General features: G+C 43.5%; 1 protein-coding gene across 3 annotated transcripts; it reads left to right on the forward strand.

The window, feature by feature from the left end:
- The first annotated feature begins 1,899 nt into the window (after positions 1 to 1,899).
- lclat1 (lysocardiolipin acyltransferase 1) lies at positions 1,900 to 12,308 on the forward strand. 3 transcript variants are annotated; one of them, XM_031848085.1, is made up of 6 exons: positions 1,900 to 2,263; positions 5,909 to 6,076; positions 6,530 to 6,728; positions 6,908 to 7,054; positions 8,430 to 8,546; positions 9,424 to 12,308. In XM_031848085.1, exons 2-6 carry the CDS (start codon positions 5,909 to 5,911, stop codon positions 9,948 to 9,950), a joined length of 1,158 nt encoding a protein of 385 aa, XP_031703945.1. In that variant the 5' UTR covers positions 1,900 to 2,263; the 3' UTR covers positions 9,951 to 12,308. The 3 variants fall into 3 exon arrangements, with proteins under 3 accessions (XP_031703945.1, XP_031703943.1, XP_031703944.1); XM_031848083.1 differs by having other exon boundaries at positions 1,901 to 2,263; positions 6,377 to 6,728; positions 9,424 to 12,305; XM_031848084.1 differs by having other exon boundaries at positions 1,938 to 1,966; positions 6,377 to 6,728; positions 9,424 to 12,305.
- The last annotated feature ends 74 nt before the right edge of the window (positions 12,309 to 12,382 follow it).

The raw sequence follows: 12,382 nt of genomic DNA on the forward strand, positions 1-12,382 counted from the left end.
ATCTTGGACGAGGGTCATTAATCATGTGAACGTGCTTTTCTTTTGAAGGTGAGTTGGCACTAAACCGAAAAAATGAGAGCTTGTTTCAAAGCAAAGTTTTTCCGTTCCCCTTTTGAAGTGATGCGTTGACCCTTGAGAAGTTTATACTGACAAAGCTATACAGTTCACTCAGTCTCTCAGATAGAGTGCATGCCATAGGGAGCAGGTCATGGAAAAGTCTTGAGTTTGACTAAGTGTACTCTCTCTTTTACCTTGTCTGTCAGTCTGACTCAACCTCACACACACACACACACACACACACACACACACACACACACACACGACAAAATGTGCATGCTCGGATACGCTCAGAAACATTGACCAATCTACGCACACACACATCTCTGACTGCTGAGGTAATTTGTAACAGTAGAACACCTCATAACTGCGGGTAAAAGAAACAAATGACACATGCTAGGATTTATACTACTTTAAAAGGAATTGTTGGGGGGGACTCAGTCGAGAAGTATATCATCAATACCACGCTTGAGATTTGAATGAGATCTGACATATTATAAACATGGGGATCTCGAGGAAGAACACCGCAATGTGAGCGAAACCTCTTGAGCTCGGAGAAGGGGATTATTGAGAACAACAATGATTACAAAAGTGGGCATACCTTTCCTTTCATTTGAGGGAAGCATGATTTAAAGATACGTACGTCTATGCAGAGGTTACATTTCCAGAAATTAAGTAGGCTATCAGGTAGAGTCTGTTGAAACAATGTGAAGACTTCTGGGTATTTACTCTTAAACACTCCAACGAAAGGGCATGAAAGATTAACTTCTCAGTGTGTTGTAAACTATTCATGTTCATTGTTAAGATGTATTAATAGAGGAAGTAGAAGAAGAAGAAGTTACTGTCAAGACGTTACTGTCAAGAAGAAGAAGAAGAAGAAGAAGAAGAAGAAGAAGAAGTTACTGTCAAGTAAGTTACTGTCAAGAAGTTACTGTCAAGAAGAAGAAGAAGAAGCTTCTTTATTAATCCTGCAAGGGGAAATTCAATTTGTTTTATAATTAAAAGAATGATATTTTGATAAGGTATTCCGATAATTATTTTTTTTTTAATTCTCACCTCATTATGAATGTTAACATTAATTCAAATGACGATGCTGATTAACTGTATTAATTAATTTTTGGGGTATTGCCAACTTAATCTCGATGTCTAGGTACAATTTTGAGGAACTTGTTCTCGAGTATTGTCATTTTATGCTACTTTATTCTTCTACTCTACTATATTTTGAGGAAAAATATTGTAGTTTTTACTTAACTACAATTATTTGACAGCTATGGTTAAACGTTACTTTGAAGATTATGATCGGATTCTAAAATATGACGCAACATTACAGATTGAACTATACAAACAATATAAAGTAGCTACAAATAGCTCCACCTCCGCCAGCTATAACATTAAAAATCCTGCTCGGCATTAATACAACTGATGTTATTATAAGGAAATAATATGACAATAATAATAATACAACACTCACAGGGCCCTTTTCCCCAATACAAGACTTTATCAATACTTTAACTTTGGCACGGTTGAAGTGCATGACTTTTATTTATGATTGAGTATGTTTACATTGTGGTATTACAATTTTACATTGTTAAAGATATGAATAGGCCTACTTCCACCACTACTGGGACTTACAGTAGCACCGCCTACCTCTCTTCCTTTGCACCTCCTGCAAAGACCTTGAGTGAAGGTAGTTTGACTGCAGCTTAAAATATAACTAATACCAACAACCATAGTCACAATCAACATGTGAAATATTCATAGTATTCACTTTAGCCAAGTTTGCTCCACATGCTGCAGTTTACTGTCATCTCCTCGTCGAATGCAGCTTGCAGAAACAGCACCCCCTGTTGGTGTCTGGGTGTAAGGACAGGTGAGAGGTAACAAGTTGAAAGGTCGTGTTAGCAAGACGGTAAGGCGGCTACACTTTTGCTGCATTCATACTAAGTAAAGGCAATTAAAGAAAGCGAATTTTTCCGTGTGCTAATAACTTGCGAAAAACGAATCGGTTGGGAAACGGTTCCAACAGGCGTCAGCTTTGAGGATCAGTAACGCGTATAAGCGGTGCTCGCTTGTTAGCTAACGTTAGCAGGCTGCTAGCTGGCTTGCTAAGTTACTATGTCGCAACAAAGTGCTTGGACTTATTGGAGCTAACATAGCTAGCTCACCTAACGGAAATTTACTTTGATTCTAGAGGAAAACAAGAAAGGTGGGTATTTTGTCACCCTACGGTGTGTAATATATATTAGACAGTAGTCAGCCCTGTTAACATGAGCAGGTTAACTATGGCTAACAGGGGCTAGCCTATGTTTCATGTTAGATTTAGTGAATTACCATTCATGTTGTTTTACCCACTGTCATAACGGAAACTATTCCATCAGCCATCTAGTACGAGTCCACATAATCCTCACCATTGTTTGTGTTAAGTTATAGGGTTGTCACTTATTTGCATGTAACGCTGGGGTTAAGTAATTATTTACGAAGCAACGTGCTAACCGAAGGGATTATTATTTACAGACAGAAACACGACACATCTAGTGTCGGGCCTGCTTGTGTAGTTGAAGCACTTATTTTAACGTTAGCTCGTGTTGTCTTTCTGGTTTAAGTCGTTATTGTCATGGTTGTTGGTGTCAGTGGATATATTGCATTTGTTTCCCCACCTGTGTGCAAATAGTATGCATACACAACACATATCAGCCACACACAACCTGCCTGTGAGGGCTCCTTGAAAGTGGTTGGACACTCACACAGTGAGTTTCTGGAGTACAGAAAAGGTACTCCAGAAAACCAGTCCAATTCCCTTAAGATATTGCCCAGTAATTTACATTATTTGTTGTTCTGCCATTCAGGCCGTCTGCTTGTCAAAGGATATCAAAAATGTATGGAAGGATTTTTGGAAATTTGGTTGATATTGAGACATTTTATTATATGCACGCATACATACTACGTGAATAAATCATATCAATTTCTCATATGAGGGATATGGACAATGTTTGTGGATATCACAGCAAGTTGGAGCGTTGGCCAGTTCTGGAGGAGGTTATGTTTCTCTCCAAGTAGACCTGCACTTAGTATTTGCAATTAATTTTGCAGCATTGTCTTTTCCATTCTTCCCCTCACTCTCTTTTGTTCTATGTCTCTTTGTTAACACACACACCACTCAAGCTCATTGTTTAGCCCAGACATGCTTGACCTCTTCACTCTGCTCTTCTCTGTTGGGATGTCTGGTCTTGGCTTAAAGTAAGGAATGCAAAATGATTGCCTGAGAAGTCAGACTTGGACTATGAGGAGTATGCTTTGCATTGTGTGTGGTGGTGGTGGTGTGTTTGGGCAAGTGCTTTCAGGATCATTGCTATCTTGATTTAAACAAATGTTAAACCAGCCCAAATGGATGGGACTAAATCAAACCACAGGTGGTGCTTGTTTGGAGTATGGAAACAAAAAGTGTTTCCGTGGATGCCTTAAAATACATGGTGTTATGTCCCAGGTGTCCACGCCGAGTGGAAGAAAAACATGTTTATTTAACACCTAAATGTTCATAGTTCCATTCACTTTTCACATCACTGGCTGCAGGTGTGTCGTGCCTTTTTTGCTGTATGTATGAATAGGCTTGTCAGCTTGTTCCAGGAGCCACCCAAGGGTGTACTTTTTGTGTGTGTGTGGGGACACGGCCTAATTGTGCTGAGCGAGTGTGTTTTCTCACCTCTCGCGTGCCTCACAATTTTTCCGTTGTTAAAACCAGTAACCCATAAACCCTTATTGCCATTATAATCATGCGCGCAAACACACTTGCATATTTTTAAATGCACCTTCAGCCACTTTGGTTGCTGCTGTGAGACTTGCTGAGTCATGGTGTGGACGAGGGCAAGGTGATGGGAGTGTTGGGGCCAGGTAGTTCAAAGTAACGGCTTCATAACAATAATTGAAGTGGAAAGTGTGAACTGCAGGTCATATGTAAGGGAAGAAAACACCTGTTGAATGAAAATGGCTCCCTGTTGCACCAACTCAGACTCCCTGCATCAGCAGGCTCAATCAAATTAAGACTCGCTGTATTTCCACTTTTAACCATTTTATCTCTGAGGACGTTCTAATTTATTTGCTTTAGTGCTTAGTTTAATTTGAGTTAATGTCATTGTGTGGTTCGGTTGTTTGTCTGAACTTGCATGCCAGTCAGCAATATTCTGCTTATTTAATTACACAAACTAGATCCAACTTACATAGACAGACACTTTTTTTTTTGTTTTTCAGTTTATTTACTCAGCCCTTCATTACAGGTGTCTCAGCATGTAGCAAGTGCAGCACATCAAATCATTTGACATTAATTGACTTCCTCGAGGGCAATTTGACTTGGTTCCTTAGACTGTTATTCATCCACTAGCCCCAGTTTTTAACATTTTGATTTGACTGCATGGAAATAGTATTTCTGGGCACTGAAGTCGACTTTGTGTAGAGGCTATTTGGACTTTTTTTAAAGGTCGCGCACACCAACAAAGTAACAGGGGTTCTCGGGTTTCGTGGGGCCACACTAGGAATTTCATCAGCTCACCAGAGTCTATGCACTAATGAGGTACAACTAAACAGGTGCATCAAAATGAGCAGGAGAAAAAGGGACACTTTAGCCAAGCACACAGTCCTGTGGAGAGGTCTGATTAGGCTAAACAAGTGGAAACACCTGTGTGTGTATACCATACGTAGGACACGTTCCATTACCATTGGAAACTGAAGTGGTCACCACTGATGTCATTGAAATGACAAGGGACTCCCATTGGCATGTCCAGATGAGCCCCTTTAAACTTATCTGGGTATGTCATGGACAACTGAAGATCTTGTTACCTGGTTTTGGATTTCAGAAGGCTAATTACAGGCTCAGTTCACATCCCTCCGGCATCTAATGACCCTGTGGTGCTTCTGCCATGTTGCAGCTTCTGTGGAGATCACGCTTAACTATTCTTAGTTTATTCTATGTAAATGGTTTCAATTTACGTTCAATCTAGAGCATCGGTGTCTATGCTGTTTGTTTTTATTTCAAACCAGTTGCCACATTAGCTGTCTTAAAATGGCCTAGTATTGCCTATACCTGTGTGAATCATGAGGATAATTATCAAACCAAGAGATGAAATCAAAGCACAGCAAAGTTTAAGCTTTATCATTTCAATTCTAACTTCTTTTTTTGTTGTAATTAATTCCACTCATAATATCAGGATAGATGGCGCTCAGAGATAACCGTCATAGCGTCGGGTGCATTCAATGTATTTAGCAACTTATTTATGGAAAAATATTGAATAATGTCCTGCTTTTTTTTTATCCGCATTATTGCCTACAATGGCTGAGTAACCCACAGACATTGAAGGGATAGCCACCACGGTGCAGCAAAATAGTCCAGTTACACCTAAAAGTTATTAAAAAGATTATACATGGATATAGCTGGGATATATTTTAATTTTAGGAACGTGAGAAAATGTTCCTCAAAGTTTAAATGCCACTGAACATAATTTGGAAGCCACAGCCACACTTGATTTACTGACCATGCAGCCAGTGTTTGTCACCCTCAGTCAGAGAGGTTCCCCTATTTACATTCCACCCTCGGTATGTGTGCCCTGGACCTTCCACTGTTTGTGGGGAATGATACCAGAGGAACAACAGAACAGCATTCTTTGTTATTGATGAGACTATTGATAGTCCAATGTGTGTCATGTTACAGAGCTGCTCCCCTTCAGCTGCTTTCCACAGTGGAAATCCAAGTCGGGAATGAATTCTATGAATGTCGTCATTTTTTTTACATAGTCAGCTCAAACTGATGACTCGCTCGTGAGCTTCTATCCAGGTTAATCTCGTCTCCTTCCTCTCCCCACAGATGGCTGTGTCGGTGCGAGGCCTGTACTTTGTGGTGACCCTGTTTTTGGGCAGTTTCTTCGGAAGCGTCTTCATGCTGGGTCCAGTTCTGCCTCTCATGCTGCTGTCCCCCGCTTGGTACCGCTGGATCACTGATCGCATCGTCGCTACCTGGCTCACCCTGCCTGTGGTGTGTACGCCAGCTTATTCTTTACTTAGCCCACTAATGTGCCGGCCAGATGGTCCTAAGTCGCCCGTGTTTGACACACACTCATGGTCGTCTGTTTCATCTCAGTTGTTGTTTTTGCCACCTTATGTAACCAGATTTTCATTTTCATCATAAGTACACGTCATTTATTTAGATTGCCCCTTGAGAACAATTATGCAAAATTTGTTTATAGTGACCCCATAAATTGAAGGCATTATTTATGTATTTTTGTCCTCACTTTTGGCTCTCTTAAATCTATCTTACCACCTTTACTCTTCCCAGTCCCTCCTCTCTCCCTCTACATCCTTTTTCAATGACCATTTGTGTCTCCCCTCTCCATTTTCCTCCCTCTCCCTGCCCTTTCCGTTCTTCCCTCTCTTGTACTTCTTCTTCGTCGTCGTCCTCCCTCCGTCCCGGTGTCTCTCCCCTCTGCAGTCGTTGCTAGAGCTGGTGTTTGGGGTGAAGGTGGTGATCACAGGTGACGGCTTTGTTCCGGGTGAGCGCAGTCTGATCATCATGAACCACCGTACACGACTGGACTGGATGTTTCTCTGGTGTTGTCTGCTCAGGTACAGCTACCTTCGTATGGAGAAGATCTGCCTCAAGGCCGCCCTGAAAGCTGTGCCTGGCTTTGGTGGGTATACAGTGGGTCCTGTGAAAAGACGCTGGTTTGAGAGCAGTACATTACGAATTTTGGTTGGGGGAAATTATTCTGGGAAATATAACCCTGACTCTGCCTGCTTTTGAAAACGTTCTCCCGAATCAGTTGAGCTTGAGAAATAATCAATTACACAATTTGTCTGTGTTTTCCAGGCTGGGCTATGCAGGTGGCCTGCTTCATCTTTATTCAGCGCCGTTGGGAGGACGACAAGAAGCACATGGAGAACATGCTGGACTACTTCTGCGACATCAGAGAGCCCCTGCAGCTGCTACTGTTCCCGGAGGGCACAGACCTCACCGGTAATGTAATAAACAATGCAACACGCCATCCATTCAGGGGACAGTTTGCCCACATTTTCAGTTGTTCTTTCTCCGAATACGTTACCCACCAACCAGTTTTCAGAGCTCAGTTTGGCCCTACACCTGTCTAATACCTCTGCACTGACACTGTTATTCAGACAGATTTTCCAAGTCATAAGGCAGAGCGAAATCCCTCGACACACACACAAACACACACACACACACCCCATACAGTCCTTTCTGCAAGAATGCTCTGATCTCTCGAGGCAAGCTCCAGCGACACCGGTGTCTAAAGCCCTTTCAGACCACCACTAAGCCAATCAAAGTCCCCGAGTAGCTTTACTGAGGGAAGCTTAACTTCCCTTGACATGCCATGATGTCATGAGGGGGTCCAGTGAAGTTGCATCATAATTGGCCAGCAGATTTAGGGCTTTAAAGAGCACTTCACTTTTGGTGTTGCGTTCGTTCCTGCCCGCGCACAGACGTGTGCATTTAAGCCTCTTAAACCTCGAGGCTTAATCTGACGCAAACAAGGGGACGTATACAGCATGTAGTGACGTCGAAGTTATCCTGTTTGTTTTTTTTACTCGCGGTAACACATTGACCTCCATCTACAGGATCGGTTTCGGAGTGCACTTACTCTTACTGTAAGCCGCTCTAAACATTTCCATAACCCCCTTTTTGAAGCGTGTCCAGCTTGTGTGAATTGAAAGAGCGACTGTATAAGAACGACGAGTCACGGCTTCGGGCAGAGCCCTGATCACCATAAATCTGTCCAGAGTCCTTTTTGTCCCACGAGCCGGCCGGAACGAGCTACTTGTTGCATAACATAATGAGTCATGATATAGTTTCCATGTTCCTGAGGAATGTTAATAAATAATCATCTTTCCTGTGTTTATATCCCCCGGTAGTTTTTACAAATGTGTAAGCGTTTGTCACTGATCGATGTATTTTGTGAATGTGGAACATTATTATTCGTTTAACTGCTATTTTTATGACGCCATACTTTGATTTTTGCTGTTGTATCTCTTGTCAGCCAAGTTTGGCTTTTTGTGATAATGATACCTTACACACGTATCATATTTATTTCATATTTTACGGCATATTCAGTGATCATTTCACAATAAAAATTAGATTGTAAGGCTACTCTGTATGTCAGCAGCTGTTAGGTACAAAGTGTGAATGAATCCAAATAGACACATTGGATGTAGATACATTGCATGTGATAATTTTAGTTATTAGAAAATGGAAATTCCATTTTCAGTTGTGCTTTAAAATAAGTAAACAGCTATATAAGGGTATCTTTTTGATTTACAACGTAATCCAGTGATTTCCATTGCCAGAGGTTTATTGTGTATGTGTGTGTCTCTTGCAGAGAATACGCGAGCAAAGAGTGACGTGTTCGCTGCCGAAAACAACCTGCCGAAATTCGAGTACGTGCTGCATCCCCGCAGCACTGGATTCACCTTCATCGTGGACCGACTCCGAAAAGGTTCGGGCCATTTCTGAAACCATGAAATGTCTATATTAAATACGAAAAACCATACGCTCGTAATGCAGATGTTGTTGTTAGTTGGCAGTCAAACGGCAGCATGTTTTTGTCGATTGGCACTATTTGGTCGCAGTCATGATGATCAGCAAAACCACGGGAAAGTAAGCTGATATCATGATGATTGCAGTTAATCCACTGACGCAGCTTGTTTGGGAGGACTCACACTTGTTATTCTTCGGTCTCACAGGCCTGTGCTTCATCCTCATGCCAGCCATTACAACACCCGAAAGAATCTCATGTTTCCCTATGAGCTAATTGTGGCAGTCCTCCAGAGTTCTTAAACACCACCTCTGGTTCTACCGTCTCATCCCCCGTCCTGCTGAACAGGTGTTGTGAATCAGCGTGATGTCGCCAGGCTAATTCTGCCCTCCCCGGTCTCTGTACCGCTGACGGACACGCTGTGCACGTTGCCTTTTGTCCGAGTCCACGGTGCCCCTCACAGCTCTATTTTTGATAGAGCTGTGAGGTGAGCCGGGCTGTACAGGAGCAGGCGCTGGCAGGTGTCGTCCTGTCCACTTGATATTTCATTCAGCTCTATACGTGCGTCGTAAGGGCACTGCGGATAAGTGACGACGGTATAAAGCTCGTGGTAGTTTTGAGGGCCGAGAGGAGATGAAGCTCTAAGCCCCGGGATAATTAGAGGTACATGTGTAATGGAGCTCAGGGCTGGGATTTTGAAGGGTGCATAAAACAGTTCCAATAACCGGTGTGGATGTGGGGAAAGGGATAATATTAAGTTTCCCTGCAGTGTCATGTCGGGAGGATGACTTGTTTTGTTGTTCCTTCGATCATTTATAACTGCATCCCTTTTTTCTAGGAGATAACCTGGATGCTGTCCATGATATTACAGTGGCCTACCCCAAGAACATCCCTCAGACAGAGCGCCACCTCATCCTGGGACTTTTCCCCCGTGAGATCCACTTCCACGTCCGCCGCTACCCGGTGACTTCCCTGCCCGCCTCGTCCTCCGACCTGGAGTCCTGGTGTCGCGAGCGCTGGGCCGAGAAAGAAAGCCGACTGCGGGACTTCTACTCGGGCCAGCACCGGGGCTTCGATAGGGACGGCGTTGTGCTCGTGCCACCTTGTAAGACGGAGCTGCGAGTGTCTTTGATCAAAGCGGCCTCGCTGCTCTACTGGACCAGCTTCATTGCTCTGTGCTTCACCAGCCTGTGGCTGTGGGCTCCAGTCAGGCTCTACTTCCTGGTCATGGTGGGAGTGTATACGGCCCAGCAGAAGCTGGTCGGCGGGGTGGAGCTGCTGGAGTTGGCCTGCCATCGGTACTGGAAGACGATGGCCGCCACTGTGGATGAGAAGAGTAAGGTACAGGCTGGGAAGATGCAGTGAGGATGGAAGACACACTGACTTTGACTGGACAATGATACGTTTCCACCTACACTCCGCAAGGACACTGAGGACTCGGTTGTCTTGGCCTGTTCAGTCCAGAGGGCAAGAGGATCCTGATGAGGGACCCGATGCTCCACGCCTTAGAAACGGGAGCCATGAGTTAACTTCCTCACGGTGTGCATGGCTTCAGTGGAGAGAGCGTACTTTTCTGTCGAAGAGGAATGTTATTTACATTTATCTGTGTTGCATTCAAGGAGTCCATCACACATACTGTGTCACTTGCCCTTTGTACGTCTCTCCTCGTAGGAACGCTGTTGTTTAGCTTGCTCTCGCTGCATTTTATTAGTTTATGGTGTTTTATTGTACTTGTTTGTTCAGAACCTCTGTGTCGACATGCGTCATGAAACAATGCGGTTAGTATTCCTCATACTGTTGCCATGTCTTTGCAACTCGTTTTATTGTTCGCTATGTTGCCCTTGGTTTTATATCCGTGTCATAAATTATGGAGCAGAGCCATAGTACAGCGCAGCTGTACATAGGATGACTTGACTCTAACCCATATTCAAATCAGCACTGCAGTGAGCTGGATTAGACAGACGGGACTAGTTAAATGAATCTGTTTCATTTACTAGTCTCTAGCGAGGAAAGAAAAGGATTGATCTAATTCCCAGAGAATTACAAAGGAATATACAGGTATATATGTGTACCATTGTTTACCTTTTGTGGGTCTAATTACCCTTTTATACACATTTGGGAATGAAGTGTTCCCCGTTAGTCATTATAGATAACTTGTGTGACGATGTTTTATTACTGTAAAGGTCTCGAAACATAAACTATGTTATTCTCTTTGTTCGCTCAACTAGCTTTTGCACATAAAAGCCAAAAGGTGAGAAAAGCAGACGTGATTTTAAAAAGGAAACCAAATCAGAATGTAGTCTGTGTTGTTAGGAAACCCTGTTAGGGGACCCTCGCCCAGCCATGAGGTAACATCCACTCATCACGATCAGAGATCTGACTGAGACCTGTCTGTAGAAGCAGCTGAGCTTTGTGCCCTTTTCTGGGACTGGAGGGGGCTGCCTTTTAGAGGCAGGATGTGGGTGGTTGTGCTGTGGTGGAAGAATGTCCTGTTGGGACAACATTGCCCCTCCATGTGCAGGGTGGCATGGAGGACCAGACTTGGAGTGGAAAACTGGCCACTGAACTCGACCTAATCCAAAAAAGCCCTGTAATGCCCACCTCTGCCCGTGTCCCTCTGTAGAGGGCTGGCATTGATGCGCCTGCTAAACTCGATTAGCAAGTGACAGCTGAGAAAGCCGCTCCAATTGTGCCAAAAAAGGACAGAAATTGAAAGAAGATTGGAGCGGCGCTTCAGCCACACTTATAACCACTGACTCTCCTTGCCACTCAATACCATGGGAGTCTGAAAACTTGTGTGTCTCAGACAGTCTACAGCACTTTCTGTAACACTGTGCGACACCCATTTGTCTTTGACTGAATCGTCTTTTTTTTGTTGTTGTTGATATGAATCAGAAGCTCCTGTAGTTCATGTGTAAAGAGGCTGCGTCCAGTCACTGTGATCCAGCTGTGTTAACACTTTTTACTATCAGCATGTAGTAGTTTACCAAACATGGTCCTATATCTGTCTCATCAACTCCTGAACCAGCCACAATCTCCACATATTACTCTGTAACCGTCTTCTGTTGCTCATTTTACAATCACTCGCTGATGCTGGACCTCTTCAAAAGTCACTGTCCTCAGGTAAACAAGAGTCCGTCCCTTACAGGAGGAAATGTATATAGAAATAAATATACTATATCGACTCATGTTTCCAGTCGTTCTTTCGAGTTTCGTTGCCAACCTGTGAAATGTCTACTACTGATTGTACGACTAGTGACACTTGTATCTTTTGATTAATGGTGTAATAGCTCACGTCTTTAGATTGACGGTAACATCGGCTGACATTGCAGACGTTATAGTGTGACGTAGGAAGCGTGACGGTGCATTAATTTATTCATCGTTCCACTCGTGTAGAACATTTCCATCACCCTGATGTTTTTTTTTGAGTTGCTGCAGAGCGTCTTGTGTATTGTCTGGGCAGCCCCTTTAATCTAGAATGTACTATAACGATCCCCACACTGCAGTGAATGAGTCAACAGGACCTTGAATGCTCATGTTACACAACACTGGGGCCGCAGTTTGCACGCAAACACACACACACACACAATCTGGTCTACTGTAGACGACCAAAAAGGTCAGGAGCTTTTGAAGGTGAAGTGCAGTCGCCATAGAAACCACTGTTGACTCCCCTGTCTCCTAGCAACGGGATGTAGAGTGATGTCAATGGAAAGCGTGCTATTTTCTCCTGCTGACGGAATGATGTCACTCTGTGTGTGTGTGTGTGTGTGTGTGTGTGTGTGTGTGTGTGTGTGTGT

Source organism: Anarrhichthys ocellatus, unplaced genomic scaffold (assembly GCF_004355925.1).
Source record: "Anarrhichthys ocellatus isolate YVR2014 unplaced genomic scaffold, GSC_Weel_1.0 scaffold7, whole genome shotgun sequence".
Lineage (NCBI taxonomy): Eukaryota > Metazoa > Chordata > Actinopteri > Perciformes > Anarhichadidae > Anarrhichthys > Anarrhichthys ocellatus.

What these genes read in the sequence shown, in the direction of transcription:
- lclat1 (XM_031848083.1), top strand. Translation starts at nt 5,909, where the DNA reads ATGGCTGTGTCGGTGCGAGGCCTGTACTTTGTGGTGACCCTGTTTTTG. An exon ending in CCTGGCTCACCCTGCCTGTG is followed by an intron (nt 6,077 to 6,376) that starts GTGTGTACGCCA and finishes TACTCTTCCCAG; the next exon opens with TCCCTCCTCTCTCCCTCTAC. An exon ending in GGAGGGCACAGACCTCACCG is followed by an intron (nt 7,055 to 8,429) that starts GTAATGTAATAA and finishes TGTCTCTTGCAG; the next exon opens with AGAATACGCGAGCAAAGAGT.